At 53.0% G+C, this 14,415-nt stretch overlaps 9 protein-coding genes across 9 annotated transcripts; 4 read left to right on the top strand and 5 right to left on the bottom strand.

Annotated features, from left to right (window-relative positions):
• Window positions 1-311: 311 nt before the first annotated feature.
• SNOG_03418 (hypothetical protein) lies at window positions 312-721 on the top strand (the record flags this gene model as incomplete). Its single annotated transcript, XM_001793932.1, has 2 exons — window positions 312-331; window positions 385-721. The coding sequence occupies 2 exons, from the start codon at window positions 312-314 to the stop codon at window positions 719-721; spliced, it is 357 nt and encodes a 118-aa protein (XP_001793984.1).
• A 270-nt stretch (window positions 722-991) lies between these two features.
• SNOG_03417 (hypothetical protein) lies at window positions 992-1,836 on the top strand (the record flags this gene model as incomplete). Its single annotated transcript, XM_001793931.1, has 3 exons — window positions 992-1,048; window positions 1,097-1,384; window positions 1,411-1,836. 3 exons carry the CDS (start codon window positions 992-994, stop codon window positions 1,834-1,836), a joined length of 771 nt encoding a protein of 256 aa, XP_001793983.1.
• A 360-nt stretch (window positions 1,837-2,196) lies between these two features.
• On the bottom strand, window positions 2,197-2,593 carry SNOG_03416 (hypothetical protein; the record flags this gene model as incomplete). Its single annotated transcript, XM_001793930.1, has 2 exons — window positions 2,197-2,380; window positions 2,436-2,593. 2 exons carry the CDS (start codon window positions 2,591-2,593, stop codon window positions 2,197-2,199), a joined length of 342 nt encoding a protein of 113 aa, XP_001793982.1.
• Window positions 2,594-3,813: 1,220 nt separating this feature from the next.
• SNOG_03415 (hypothetical protein) lies at window positions 3,814-5,856 on the bottom strand (the record flags this gene model as incomplete). The annotated part of the gene is made up of 2 exons (XM_001793929.1): window positions 3,814-4,875; window positions 4,927-5,856. 2 exons carry the CDS (start codon window positions 5,854-5,856, stop codon window positions 3,814-3,816), a joined length of 1,992 nt encoding a protein of 663 aa, XP_001793981.1.
• Window positions 5,857-6,480: 624 nt separating this feature from the next.
• On the bottom strand, window positions 6,481-6,885 carry SNOG_03414 (hypothetical protein; the record flags this gene model as incomplete). Its single annotated transcript, XM_001793928.1, has 2 exons — window positions 6,481-6,549; window positions 6,682-6,885. The coding sequence occupies 2 exons, from the start codon at window positions 6,883-6,885 to the stop codon at window positions 6,481-6,483; spliced, it is 273 nt and encodes a 90-aa protein (XP_001793980.1).
• Window positions 6,886-7,292: 407 nt separating this feature from the next.
• On the top strand, window positions 7,293-8,360 carry SNOG_03413 (hypothetical protein; the record flags this gene model as incomplete). The annotated part of the gene is made up of 1 exon (XM_001793927.1): window positions 7,293-8,360. The coding sequence occupies one exon, from the start codon at window positions 7,293-7,295 to the stop codon at window positions 8,358-8,360; it is 1,068 nt and encodes a 355-aa protein (XP_001793979.1).
• Window positions 8,361-8,973: 613 nt separating this feature from the next.
• Window positions 8,974-10,222, top strand: SNOG_03412 (hypothetical protein). Its single transcript, XM_001793926.1, has 4 exons — window positions 8,974-9,036; window positions 9,088-9,188; window positions 9,236-9,548; window positions 9,599-10,222. Exon 4 carries the CDS (start codon window positions 9,627-9,629, stop codon window positions 10,116-10,118), a length of 492 nt encoding a protein of 163 aa, XP_001793978.1. The 5' UTR covers window positions 8,974-9,036; window positions 9,088-9,188; window positions 9,236-9,548; window positions 9,599-9,626; the 3' UTR covers window positions 10,119-10,222.
• A 518-nt stretch (window positions 10,223-10,740) lies between these two features.
• Window positions 10,741-12,687, bottom strand: SNOG_03411 (hypothetical protein; the record flags this gene model as incomplete). Its single annotated transcript, XM_001793925.1, has 4 exons — window positions 10,741-12,154; window positions 12,204-12,374; window positions 12,426-12,600; window positions 12,651-12,687. 4 exons carry the CDS (start codon window positions 12,685-12,687, stop codon window positions 10,741-10,743), a joined length of 1,797 nt encoding a protein of 598 aa, XP_001793977.1.
• An 823-nt stretch (window positions 12,688-13,510) lies between these two features.
• SNOG_03409 (hypothetical protein) lies at window positions 13,511-14,375 on the bottom strand (the record flags this gene model as incomplete). Its single annotated transcript, XM_001793924.1, has 2 exons — window positions 13,511-13,742; window positions 13,813-14,375. 2 exons carry the CDS (start codon window positions 14,373-14,375, stop codon window positions 13,511-13,513), a joined length of 795 nt encoding a protein of 264 aa, XP_001793976.1.
• Between the last annotated feature and the right edge of the window lie 40 nt (window positions 14,376-14,415).

Below are 14,415 nucleotides of genomic sequence, written 5' to 3'. Positions count from 1 at the left end.
AAGCCAGCCACAGTCGGGTTACCGACCACAGGCAAGCCTGCAAAGTGGCTGTCAACACTGCCCGTTCTAGATGCGAAAAGCAATGGAGAAGAAAAGAGGGAGGAGAGAGCGAGCAGGCGGGGCTTAATAGGCAAGGCCGGAGCACGGTCGGCGCTAAGATCTGACTGACGTAAGATTGTGCAGGTGTGGGAGGCAGCTGCAAGGATCAGGAGTGTTGAGCACGTGGGAACTGGTTGTGGCAGGCACGGCAGTGTCGAGGGCGAGGGCGAGCCGCAAAACTGTGCTGTTCCAGGCTTGGAAACTCAAACGCAATGTACGAGGAGGGAATCATGTACTGGCCAAGAAGAATTATCGTTTGTTTCACATCTACTGTCATCGATGAAGTATCCTTGCCGTAGAAGCAGTCGTGCCCACAGCCGAAGGAAGCAGCCCACCAATCATTATCTCTTGTCCTCTAGCATTCTCCTACAGCGCAGCTAGACCGGCGCTTTCATCAAGTCAGCTTGAGTTTTTTAGTCCCCTAGATCTCCAAGTACATACCAAAGTCACGGAGCTGGAAGTGACCTGCTGGCAGCGTCAAAGTGTCTTCGCTGTGCTTCAGCCAGTTGAGAACCACGTGACTCAGACCCGCGCGCTCGCCGCTCAGCGCGAGATCATCGCCGAGCCTGAGGAGGGAGCGGCCGTTGGTGAAGGGCGCATGATGAAACTAGCAATCGTGTAGGTGCGTTATGATATCGGTGAAAAGCTATCAGCGCCCACCCGCGACTGTTCCCATGGGAGTCGCCCCTACAGCTTGCGTTCCAGCTTTGAAACCCCTACATGCAAATCAGACCTACGTGTGTTATGAAATAATTGATTCACTAGCCTTCTTGATATATAACGAACACTTCATTGTCAAGTTTGTACATCCAGCCCTTCAACCCCCTCAAGTTCAATGACAGTCCACAACTGTACACTGCTTCCAACTCGTGTTCTGCACAGATCAATCGAAATGACCAAGTCTCCAGCTGGGAAGGACGCGTTCGTGGCTTATCGTACAAGAAACAAGGTAAAGTCATCCCAGCAGACCATTTGGAATCACATTGACCAATCCTAGGCGAACTGGTTATCCAATCAGGACCCTGACCGTAAGCGCATCTTCAGCAACCCAGCTCCTCCTTCTAAGCTGCTGTCTTCGATCCCATCAAATCCTCATTCTACCGGCACAATGACTGGCGAAAATGACTGCAACACTGCGAACACGGACTTCCTCACTCTCAAAAATCCTCCTAGCGCCCACCTCGACGAAGAGCATTGGGACTTCGACAACCTGATTGCTCCAGAAGACGTCTCACTACCTAGCACTCTTTCCCCTCAACCTCCGAGAAACCCTTCCTGGCAGGAGGTTTCTCATAGGAAAATGTTTCCCAGGGTCCCTACGCCATCATCCCGCCTTCACCATCTCGCGTACCTGCCTTCGCGACAAGCGACGAACCCATCATACGCACCACTTACGCCAGCGTCAAAGCGTTCCTGGAGGTTACACCGTCTAACGTAGCTACCGAGCCAAGAACCTATCGCCTCGAGTTCCACCAGGCTGTCGACTTCTTTGGCGCAGACTTGTTCACACACGAGCCTGGCCGACGTCGCCTTGTTCTGGCTCGCAGGCAGCTGGCACGCCTCAATACACCCTTCTTCAAGTTTGCGATGGAGGCAGGTCTTCCGAGTACCATCTTCAATTGGCTTCAGGGTGAGCCTGATACAGAGGACCTCGATTTTTCGGCTTCGCACATCGACCGACTTTTCGAGGAGTTGACTAGAAAGGGCATCTCTAGCGCAGAATTATGGCGCAGTTGAACGAAGCAATAGGTGGAGGATATACAGGTGTTCTTTGCTCAAGTGGAATTGGGTCGAACAGAGTGTATATTTGACCCTGAAAGGCTATCTGTTCGTGAAACATCTAGCTGAACTCGTTACAAAAAGACATTAGAGCATAAAGTTCACAAATACAATGTCCCGAATAGCAGTACCGCTTTTCTCCTTCCCCACTTCTTTGCTCAGCATTAAACGTCGTAAGTCGCATTCAAAACATCAATAAAGATCAAAGCGAACAGCAAAAATATAAGAATCGAAGGAGAGTAAATGATCGCGCAGTAATACATCGTGAAGAAGGTCGTTAATCATCATCGCAGTCAATTCCCTTGTTGGTTGAAGCTCTCACCACCCAACAGGCGCGCACAAAAAGGACATGTCGGCACATGCAGGATTATCCTCTCTCTCAGGCACCGCAGGTATCGAGACGTTTCCCAGAAGTGATATGGGTGTGGTCGTAGGAGGTAATTCTGTCATACACGTCGGGGTGCTCATGATGCCTGCTGAAGGCGTGCACATGTCGTAGCATCTACACATGGTCGGTCAATATTTGCGTATCTGGTGGATAAGAATTCGTTACTTACGTTCCATATCTCCTCATACCTTCTCCACACATCTTCCCAGCATCAACACAGACACTGTTAGGACGGCACTCCGTACCATTGACCGGCCCAGGATTGTCCACAGTGGGAGGGGAGGTAATGATGGGGATCTCGGAAGCTGAAACGGAGCAAGAAGACATGGAGAAGGTAGGTGTGGCTGTCATTCCAGATGCACACTCAACCCAAGTCCTATGATTCAGTCAGCCAGTGCTTTAAGACTGGAGGAGACGGAGATGGCACTGACCCGCCATAAGTCTGGCTGCAGAGATCAACAGCTTCAAACGTCTTGGTCACACCGCAATCAGTTCTGGCAGGGCTCGCATCCACGAAGCGGGATACAATGCACAAAAGAAGGCAATGCACAGTCTTCATATCGTCAGTACCGCAGTTTATGAGAAGCGACAAAGATTCCAGGCGGCTTGGCTAGTGTTGAGCCAAGGGCAGGGCTCGGAAGAAAGAAAGGTCTGAGGTTGTGCGAACACCGAGAATGGGTAACGAAGGGAAGGAGACTCGAGAGGCTCAGGCTTTATGCAGATCGGTGGCTGTTGAGAAGAGTCGGAAAAGAGTTGCCAGAGCAAGTGATTAAATAGGTCTGCGTTTCGCTGATTTCTCCGAGGAGCGCGTTGTGGTTGTCACTGCGCGTATCATCGCCAGAGCAGAGATCGACAGCGACTCTCGCACTTCGCCACGGAATAGTTGCTTTACCACGTAAGACATGTCACCGTCAACGTTGTGTGATGTGGATTGACTGGTCGTCATTGAAGCAGCAGGCACTGCATCGGGTAACCAGTGGGCGTCAAGGTAGACTGCAAGTAGCTATTATCGGGGTTGCTTTGCATGTCACTCAGAGAGGTGACGGGAATAATAGGCGAAGTGTACCACCAGCAGCATATCTCATGTAGTGCAGCGTTTACGACGAGATGAGGTGTTCTAGGCCCCGGGACCTGAGAGGCCATGTTCGGTGCAACCTTCAGCATTCCGGTGCTGTGGGAAGTGATCGAGCAAGAACTGCTATCAAGGTCTCAAGCATTCCACGATGAAACATACGAGAGCATCGGTCAATGCTACGTCCTGTAAGACCTGCATGGCTCAGGACAACGCATGCAACCCCATGGCGAAAGAGGCGTCTGTATGGTCTCACGGGCTTGCAAATTCGCTATAGCATGTGTATGGGTTCGCAGGGCTATACTGATCAGTCAACAGCAGTGGCTGAAGCTTGAGGCGGAGGACTGACCTGCATGATCTGACTCACATTTCAAGATCTGCATTACTCCGATGAAGCTCCGAAACTATTCAGTTCAGCTGCGCGCAAAAGAGAAGGTTGGAATGTTCCATGCGATTTCCATTACACTACAGGAGACTACGGCCTCACATACTTGCTGTGGTGGGTGTAATCCTTGTTGGGCCCTTCTACATCATATTCGATACTGAACCCCTCGAGCGTCGCAGCCTTGAAACGGAACTCGCACGTAGCCTTGTACGTATCAGGGTCACACCAATGATGTCCCCTTGCTACCCACCCAACGAAGCTACTCGAAGGCTCTTCAAAGTCCCACGTGTTGAACAACCTGCCCACCGTCTCTCCATCGTCCTCCGTGAACCAAGCAGAGATCTTGTCCGTCACCTCGTTGTACCTGTAGATGTAGCGACGAGTCGCCGGAAATGAGAGTCCGGTTTCCATCACGAATGAGCCATCTTCGATGTACAGGTACTCTGCAGCGTAGGTGGCGTCGGAGGGAAATCGGGGGTGGAAGTGTGCGGTGCCCTCGAAAGAGCCACCGGAAATGCCATGCTTGTGGCTACCGATCTTTCTTGAGATGGTCCAGACGCCTTGCATGCCGCGAAAGACGGCTGCTGCAACAAACCTGGCATGAGATTGTGATGTCTTGATGAGCTCTGCGACTTCAGCCACAACGGCCAAAGCCTGCTCATTTCTGCTGTCACCGCAGTAGCGCGCTGCAAATACTGGCCCTGTACCATCACCAAATGTGCTGTCGTTGCGAACGACACCTGTGTGTCGGGCAAAGTCCTCGACTAGGCCCACGTAGTCTGCTTGCCAGAACTGAGGCACTTGTAGTGACTTCACCTTGATGGCCGCCCGCATATTTTCTGCATCGTCGGTTTGAAAGATTTTGCCAACGCGGTTTCGCGCGATCTCTGGAGTCTCTGATGTCCATGTTTCCACGAGCAACCGTGCCTGCTGCTCCATGACGCTCCAATATGGGCCTTCGTAGAAACCGACGAAACCCAGTGTAGGAACTTCCTTGGCAAATACGCAACCTCGGGATAGTTTAAGAGGAATTCGGGGGCATTCGCTATCATACGCGCTGGCGATGAGGGGCTTGCAGTCCCTCAGGTATTCGATGCTAGAGCTGTAGCCTGTCGCTTCTATGATGGCAGATGCATAAACATGCTCGCATGGCTAGGATGCCGTCAGTTTCGTGCGGATTGTAGAGGATGACTTTGAACTTACATCGCCACGTGAACAATCGACGATCTTCCACGGCGCTTTGGGCGCGATTCCAATCTTGAACCCTTCGAGGTCAGCATCTCTTTCGGACACCTTGCTGACAAATCCCTGCACAGGTACGATGACTCCACTCCTCACAAACTCGGTATAAGTATCTGTAATTCCAGTGTATGCGGGGTATTGCATCTGGTCGTCGTCGTACACGAGGGTGGAGTGCCCAAGGTCGCTCTGATCACTACCGATAACAGAGCGCAGGAACTCGTGGCCTTTCGCAGCTTTCTCGGGAGGTACTGTGGCGATGGCCGCCGAAATCTCACCACCGCCGCCTCGGCGCGAAAGATTGTAAAGAACCATGTCCAGAGGCAGGAAGTGCGGGGCCGGATTCGAGCCTGTGTGCGTTCTGTCATCGGGGTCTTGCGGTAGGTATCGAGGCATGCAGTAGAAGGGTCGGTTGATGATGTGGTAGATTTCGCTGTTGGCGTGGATGCCCTTTGCTCCTGGTGAGAATTTAGCACTGGAGATTTGCATAGCTGCCTGCGCAGCAGCTTCTGCGCCGCTGATGCCACCACCAATCACGGCTATCTTGCCGGCCCTGTCAGTGAGTCCTGGAAGAGTTCGAAAGCGAGACGAGTGCTGGTAATGCCTGGGGTGCTCGCCCTTGGCCGGATGAGTTTCCAATGAGAGATTCGAGTCATCGAAGAAGTCTTTCGGCATGGGGTGGTCAAAGAAGCCACTCGCGACGACGAGGTAATCAAATGTATGGTGGGTACGCTGATCCGTGAGCGTGTCAACGCACACAACATTCCAACTCATAGACCCATCTTGTAGATGAGCGCTGACGACTTTTGTGTTGAACGTAATATGATTGAAGATCCTAAGCCTCTCTGCATAGTTCTCCAGGTAGCGACCGACTTGCCAGGCTTTTGGGAACATAGGCGTGGACGACGCTGCTGGTGATCCAGTGACAGGATCCGAGAGATCTACAGAAGGCCAGGATAGATCCGAGAAGGCTACCGTGAATCGACTCAGGTTCGTTCGCATCCCAGGATCGCATTTGTCCCCATACTCTCCAGGCCGTCCTCTCCACATACCACCAACTCGATCCGCCGCTTCGAAGACAGTGACTGCGTAGCCGCCTGTTTGCAAGAAAGTCTTCGCGGCGACCAAGCCAGCCGGACCTGCGCCAACGACACAAACGGATCTGGTGTTATTCAACGCCATGCTCTTTTACTGCCTTCTGCTATGGATTTGTTAGTCTTCCAAGAATAATTTGGTGATGAGATATATGGAGACTGCAGAACGTACACCACCTGGGCACCAATAAACGACAATGACAAACTTTAGCGAGGCGAAAGTATGCTGAAGCAAGCCTAGCAACTACTGCTTTGGCTGTGTTGATGTTTGCAACCGACGCGGCGATGGATGGTGGGGAGAATGACAGACACGCTAGACAGAACGGTGGATTTCGAACCAATCAAAGATAGGCGGCCGCAGCAGCCGCCGTAAGACGTTGATGGGAGGATGCAGAAGAATTATGGAAACACTAAAAGCATGCATTCATTCTTCCTTGAGGATACCAGCGTTGACGAGGGTGACTTTCATCGTCTGAAACTGCGTTTTGCCGTACTAGGGACATAATGTTAGCGTTACAAGCGATTGTCACACGCTGGCGAGATGCATACTGAGATCAAGTACCGGATATGGCCCTGCATCCCGATGAGCTTCAATTTCTTTCAAGATGGCAGAAAACATACTCACAATGTCAGTTACACCGCGTTGCTGTTCGAACTCTGCTCTAGCAAACTGTCGCATGTCTTTCCGCGCGCCTTCCTCGGGGATATTCGCGGTGCTGCGCACAATTTCTCTCCACAGAGCCAGTGCACGCTGCCGTTGGATGAACTTCAGAGCAGACAGTGAGCATCCGTTTGCTAGAACGGGGTCGTATGCATGGAAGACGTACATGGTCGAGACCAACGGGACTCTTGCCTCGAGCTCGCAGCCGTGAAGGGGGTTTGGTCGCTATAGTGGCATATCGACGCAACATTCCGGTACAAGGGCTTCACAATCACTACTGAGACACAAATAAACAGACGACAGAAGAAGATGCAGACTGAGACAGTGCAATCCGGCGAAATGGATGAGGCTCTGATGTTCCTGCGGGCTGACGTAAAGAATGAACCATGCGAAGCTAGTCCGTGAATGACTTAGCACAGACAGCCTTGCCGTCGGTCTTCGATGCCCCGCGACGCGTCTTCCCAAGAACGCGACAGGCACGAAAACTACCTCCGCTTCATCGCCACGCCCTCAGACGTCACATACCATTCACACGCGCGTCGAAACACTCAAAATCACGCCAATCACGACACACCATGGCAGACGACGCCCCAGTCACGTCCGCCGCCTCGGAGCCCGATACCACTTCCCCGCACCCCTCAACCTCGCCCACCACCACCATCGCGACCCCATCAGGGGATACAGACACCGACAAGCCCTCACAGGGCAGGTACATCTCGCCTTACGAAGGCCCGAATTCCCTCACGAGCATGCATGAGCATTACGTCATGCTCGAGAAGATGTGCTTTCCGCGCCGGAGGAGGTTCGAAGAGATCGTGGGCTCGGGCGAAGACGACTACAAGACCCGGAAAAAGAAGCACTACGAAATGTGCGATAACCTCCCTCCTCTCCCGGTGCCCAAGCGCGCGCGTAGGCAACGCCCCAACACTCCAGAGAGAGACGATGTCATCGCCTACCCTCCCCCAGCATATTGGGATGAGCTGAAGCGCCAAGAACGCCTTACCATGGCAAAACAGCTGCTGGAGCAAGACCCGCTCGGCTTCCAACCATGGATCGACTCGGTGCTACCAGGATTCCTGCGCTTCGAGTTCGTAGGCGCTGGCGACCTCCTCGCGCCTTGGCAGCTCGAAGGTTGTCTGGAGCTGGTGGAGAAGACGTCCTCGGCTGACTACAAGGCCTCAAGCTCTGGCTGGAAGCCCAAGGAAAAGAAGAAGGAGATGTCCGACCCCAAAATGGTTTACTTGCTTCTCACACAGGTCTGCCAGCCGCCTAAGGTTGAGGGCTTCATCTCATTCATGTTCACGTTCGACGACCCACCCAACAGTTGGCGTTCCGTGGTCTACATATACGAGGTACACCTGGATGTTGGCTTGCGCGGTCGCGGTCTAGGCAGCAAGATGATCAAGTTCGTCGAGCTGGTGGCCGAGGCGAACTTGCACATGAAGACCATGTTGACGGTTTTCAAGACGAACAATGCGGCAAAGGAGCTGTACGAGAGGCTTGGGTATAGCAAGGACGTCTCCTCGCCTGCCGATAAGGTGGTGAGGCGGAGGATCATTGAGGCTCAGTACGCAATTATGAGCAAGCGGGTCGTTGAGGCGAAGTACACCATCATGAGCAAGCAGCTGCAGTACGAGTACTGAGTTTTGTTAGTTTGTCGTTTCGGGTGGCGTCAGCATGAGATACCCCGTCAGGAAGAGATACTTCGTGAGCATGAGAAGCCCTATGTGTAGCATTAAGATACCCCGGACAGGCTGGAGTTCTGTACAATACCAAAAGTTCGTGATTTGGATCTCACCTCATCTTCTGCTGCGTCTCTTCTCCTGAAAATCTCTGGTGACTCACTCTCTCATCTTTTCGACGGCTTCCAGGTCCGACAGCAGGAGCGTGCCCCTCCATACCCCGCTGTCGCTGCAGTGTTCCAGGAGTAGCTTAGCGCGCGCTCGGGGTTTGCATAAATACTCTCACCTGCTGCCCCCCTCCTTCTCTCCACTTCAATCTCGACTTCTGGATTATCTGAGCTGTCTTCTCAGCCTCGCGGCAGCGGCCGCATATAGATAGGCTTCGGCCAGCGCTATTGTAAGTCACCAGCTTCATTCACATCTGCTCTTCTCCCGCAGAAGCTCACATCGCCGCAGTGCGCCTCGGCGCCAAAATTGGTGGCCACCACCTCCCTTGACAACAATGGGTTGAGTGAGTCTCTCGTGTCCCCTCCGAAGCCTCGTGTACTGACTCCACTTAGGCCTTCGGGCTTTTGCTACACGCTTGTGCGATCACAAGTCCCGCCTTCGGGCATTACGATGCGGCGTCGGCCTTTTGGTAAGCTTTCTATCGTCCCCAATTTCATTCATCAGTCACTAAAAGTTCCAGGCCGCGCCCCCACCTCCTCCCTTCAGAGAGGTCGGTCGGTGAAGCCCACTCTTTTATGAGTGAGGCCGGCCTCTCTGCCGTGAGAATATATCCTGGGCAGCGTAAGTTTGCCTCCATATCCACTCCCGACATCCACTGACTTCAGAAGGTTCTCTTTAGAGGACCTGCCCAGCGGTCGGCATCCTCTCCGCGCGACGGGCGTCCGCAACTCGTCTGTCAAGCGGAGAGGAGTGCTGTTCCTCTATCAAGCGCGCCCGCCCCAAGCCCTCAACATCAGGGTTGGTGCGGGTGCGGCCTGATGTCGTTACCTATGGAGTGCACGTTTGGTCAGCATCCAGGTCTCTTGGGTCTTCGAGCCATCCCACGACTCAAGAGGCCTGGAACCAAGTACGCAACGCAGGATTCTTCCGCGACGCCATCGAACGCTTCACGACCTTTGCTCAGGCACCTCGAGCCAGGTAGTAAGTTGTTCAACCTCTCCACTGCTGTTTGCCTCACTAACACTTCGCAGTGCACTAGGTGCCGGAAACGCAAGACAAATGGCTCGGGGTGGCTGGGACAGAAACGTAACATGTGGTGGTCGCGGTTGTGGTTGGGGACAGAAACGTAACACATGGCTTTCAAGTGTGGAGGATGTGGATCGGACTGGAGTTGGGTCTATCGAATGGATACCAACGAACAAACTCCATGATCTCTTCTTCTTGTATTACATGTTCTTGCCTGCACCAAAACCTATCGCTCCCGATGTCTCGTTCCAAGAATCCACATCTACTTATGCACCCCATTTAGATTCCGCGCATTCTTCAACCCACTACAATTCGTACAGTTATGGCACCCCACACAGTCGGTGCAATCATTACACGAATGGCAATCCACACAACCATCGCAATTGGTACAGCTGTGACATTGTTCGCAGTCCTTACAGCTGGTACATGAGTGGCACGCGACACAAGACGTGCAAGATGTGCAAGAGTGGCACCCGGTGCAGTCTTTGCAGCTATTGCAGGAGTGGCCTATGGCTTCAGCGTTAGTTGGAGGGACAAAGACGGGGCAGGGAGGAAAAGTACAGCCTTTGCAGTTTGTGCAATTATTGTTGCTGTCTGACATGGTTCTGGGGAAGGGGTTGGGGGTTGAAGGGAAGCAGCCCATTTCGAAGTTTGGAGTATAGATTGGAGGTCGTTGAGAGGTTCAGTTACAAGAAAAGTAGGGACTCGGTCGAATATGCACTGATTGATATGGACTGCCTGACGGTGGTAGAGTGCAATATTGAGCGACGTCATCCTGCTGCTCGTTGATAAGGATGTGCAGGGGTCGACAGGTCAGAAACGTATGCGAGGATTCGAGGCGCAGCTGCGGGAAAGAAACGCTTCCAATCAAGTCAAGAGATGTTCCGCTCGAGTAGGACTGTGTGCCAATCGCTCGAATCGCATCTCATATCTGTGGTTTTTCTTGCGCTCCGCGGCGACGCCGGCGTGTCTTGTCTGTTTCTTGTTTTGACGTCCAATACTTTCCCCAATCGATCGATTCCGCATATCTGACATGAGCTATTGAAAAAATTGTGCTGCCCAGATGAAAACAAAACATGTGAATTTGGTAAGTTAAAGTCTTTATTTAGACTAGTTTCTAATATCATCAAACTTGTCTCCTTCCATCCTATGTCCCTCGCACGGCATCAATAATATCCTGTACCAACTTCTCCGCATGCGCGTAAGTAACGCCCTGCGTATGTCCCGGCGCCGAAAATGGTAGCGAACTGGCATCAATTACCCTCAACCCGTGGACTCCAAATACCCTCGCCTTGGAATCCACAACCGAGCCGTCGGCAGGGCTCTTTCCCATCGCGCACGTCGCCGCCCCGTGGTGGATAGCCCCAATGCCCTTGGTCTTGATGTAGTTCAGTATCTGCGCATCGGTCGTGACGTTGGCGCCGGGAGCCAGCTCGGGGCCAAACGCAGCGATCTTTGCGGCAATGGAGCGGGCGCGCCTGTATGATGCGACGGCTTGTTCTTGATCTTCTTTGGAGTCGAGCCAGCCGAGATACACAACAGGCGCGACGGTGTTGTCGGCTGAGCGGATGGTGATGTTGCCAGCACTGGAAGCTGATGTAAGGAGCATGCTGACGCTTCCAGTGTTGCCACTGTTGGCGTTTGAAAGTGCGCGCGCCTCCGCCGCGAGGATATATTCGATATTCGGCCAGTCTGAAGGAAGGCTGGAAAGGTAATTGCGGGTTGATTGGGTCATGTTAGCTGTGTATGAGTCCGAGAACTTTTCCCAGGCTGCGAAGTCGCTAGCAGGGCTACTGAGAGGCCCTGAGCCGTTCTTCAGATACATCTCGCTGGCGGCTTCGAAGGTTGCCGGGTTCTTGGACCATGAACTTCGGCTGGGTACGTTAATTGAATGTATGACTGCCCCGATGGCAGGGGTGTCGCGAAAATTCTGTCCTAAGCCAGACAGGTCGGATATGACGGGGATGTTGTGTTCCTCCAGTATATGCCGCGGGCCAATTCCTGATACCATGAGAAGCTGTGGGGAATGGATGAAGCCAGAGGACACGATGACTTCCTTGCGGGCGTGTACAGTAAATGGCTTCAGCCCTTGGACAGTTACGTTCACACCTACCGCGCGCTTATTACTGTTGAAGAGTAAGTTGCGGACCATGCAAGACTGATAGATCTTCAGGGCAGTCTTTGCAGCTGTTGGAGATAGAAAAGCTACCTCTGTGCTGCTTCTTGTGCTGTCCAGTTCTCGCAGAGTGAACGGCCAGTAACCGTAGCCAAAGAGATCACCGTTCAAGAATCCATCGTTGGGCTTGAAGCCGGCTGCCGCGAAACCTTCTGGTCCGTATGAAGCCAGCGGCTGTGCGTATTTCGGATGGCTGAGTTGGACAGGACCTCCAGGTGCGTCAAAGGTTGACAAGGTGTAGTTGGGAGAAGCATTTGCAGCGCGGTACTCGAACGGCGGAGGTGTGAAGCTGAAGCTCTTCTTCATGAACGGGAGCATATTCTCCCAGAGGTATGCGTCGTCTCCAGTAATGTTTGCGATGGTCTCGTACCAGCCTTTTGTGGCTCTATAGATCTGGATCAGTGTCGTGCTTGAAGCCCATTTCGTTGACGCACCTGTGGTAAATTTGTTGATTGCGTGCTGAACTTCCACCCAATGTTTTGCCTTGCGCATAGTGAATCACCTTTCCATTTGCGCCTGGTGCAGGTTCCGAGAAGATTCCCCAATCGATCAATGGTTGGTAGTCTTCCGGGTGGGGACCGACATACATCGTGGAGTAGTATGGGCTGCCGCTTTATTAGTCTATTGCATTCCGGTAGTCATATTGCGCAACTCACATCTGACTGTAGTTGCCGTTGGAAATTTCGTAGAAGGATCCAGCTTCGATGACCGCGACCGTCATGTTTGGCAGGGCCATGGCCAACCGCGAGGCTGTAAGCGCACCAGCCAGTCCGGCTCCTACAACAACATAATCGTATGTTGCATTGACACCGGGATTGCCGAATGAGTTTCCTGTAAGCCGGCCTGGAGCGTAGAATTGTTGTAACAAGCTGCTGCCAGACTGGCACTGAGGCTCATGAGTGTTGTGGAGAACCGCATCTTGACCGAGGAAACGCAGGCGTTGACTTTTCGACTGATAGATCTGACATGATAAATGAAGGCATGGCGCTTCTTATAGGGTAATCGCCAATTGCTGAGTGATGCCCGTTAAGCAAGCCAGTGAGAACATAGTCTGCGCAGAACGGCGGGAGCGATCTCCGAATGAGGAAGTTTGCGATTTTCGGCGACGGCGATCTTAGTAGCGAGGTTTCCATTTCGCACCAGTCTGCGCTGTCAGTGTGATCCGCGTAGTGGCTTGCATTGGCCTGTCGGATGGCTTCGTGCAGTGGTGGGGAATTGCAACAGCCGCTAAAGGGATCGGAGGTTAGGGACGGACAGCAGCATCTAGTCTCGATGGATACGGCGATGATGGCCGGCAAATGATGCAAAGGTACTCGCGAACTAGCCAGACCTCGCCGAATGGCATATAGTTCGATCCTTTCGTGTAGTTAGCCGACCCAGAGTGTTAAGTATCATGTCAACCAAATAATCGCAAACATTAGGGCGTATCACCTCGATGAATACCTTTCTTGGGGCTCGTCTAATTACAGGTTGCAGTGCGTCGTGTTGTTGAAAGATATTACCAAATATCCTACCACTTCGCTTGGACACGACGTACATGCGACTACAGGCCATATGCTCCCAACGGTAAAGTAATCTCAGATCCCACCAGTCTATCAGATGCGCAACTTGTCACAACCGTGCCCGTCCACATCGTGTCCTTCGCGCATAGCTGCTCACATGCGCAGACCCCTCTTTCCAATCGCTCCTTTCAGCCCGACACAATCCACGCAGTCAACACAACCCTGGCACCTAGCGCAATTCACGCAGTGGACGCAACCATAGCAGTCAGTACATCCATTGCAGGTGATACAGCCATCGCAGCCGACACAATTACCGGAGTTGATGCAGCCTCTACAGTTGATGAGATTGTAGGACGTGATGCAGCCGGTTGATGTGTCGCAGCCAGGTTCGCAGCTTGTATTGCCGTTCGCATCAACGTGGGTAGAGCCTGAAGCGGTGGGTGGTTGTGGAGCGTGAATGCCGGGAGATAGCTGTTGAGGCGTATATACATGATGGGGTCCCGGATGGCTGAGAGCAAATGGAGGCAGATCGCGAACTGACGGTTGGCGCGCGCCCATATTTTGCGGTCCCCCACCGGTTGGATTGCCAGACGCAGGTGGGTATGGGGATGCCGCTTGAGGAAGCTGACTCGCCTGCTCATCCGTGAGCGGAGCTACAAATCTTCTGACTTCACCATGTCCAGGAGCCCATGGTATGTCGTCGCCCTCTACAGCATGGGGTGCCGGGGTATTGTGATAGCTGGAAGCGGATGGAGTCGGCGTCTGTCCATAGCCCTGAAAATATGTGCCACCCGGCTGGCCTTGTGTAGCACAAAGGTTGTGATCCGGCGGTAGCATCCGGTCTGGTGGTTGCAGCGACTGCGGTAGTGGACCATAGGGGTTTTGGCGAACTATGTGCGTTGGAAGATGAGTAAACGGCGGATGCATTGGTGGACCTTGTCCCTGGTCACCCTGAGGCGCAAATGGATGTGGATACGGACTCGCGTATGCCGGAGGCACCTGGCTCATGCCTGGCTGCGGTGGTAGAAAGCGAGGAGATGAAGGAGGACTGTCGCCCATGTCGGCATCCGGATCGGAGACAGATGGTTGATGATTGTTAGCCATCGTGGAAGTTGACCGTAGTTGAGGAAGCACTGGAGTCGAC

The sequence above is a fragment of the Parastagonospora nodorum genome (assembly GCF_000146915.1).
Source record: "Parastagonospora nodorum SN15 chromosome Unknown scaffold_5, whole genome shotgun sequence".
Classification (NCBI taxonomy): Eukaryota; Fungi; Ascomycota; class Dothideomycetes; order Pleosporales; family Phaeosphaeriaceae; genus Parastagonospora; species Parastagonospora nodorum.
Note: the sequence above shows the minus strand (reverse complement) of the source record. Positions and strands in the feature narration are given on the sequence as shown.

Bases quoted from the DNA above. Each gene is read 5' to 3' on its own strand.
- SNOG_03412 (XM_001793926.1), top strand. From the start codon at position 9,627: ATGGCTCGGGGTGGCTGGGACAGAAACGTAACATGTGGTGGTCGCGGT.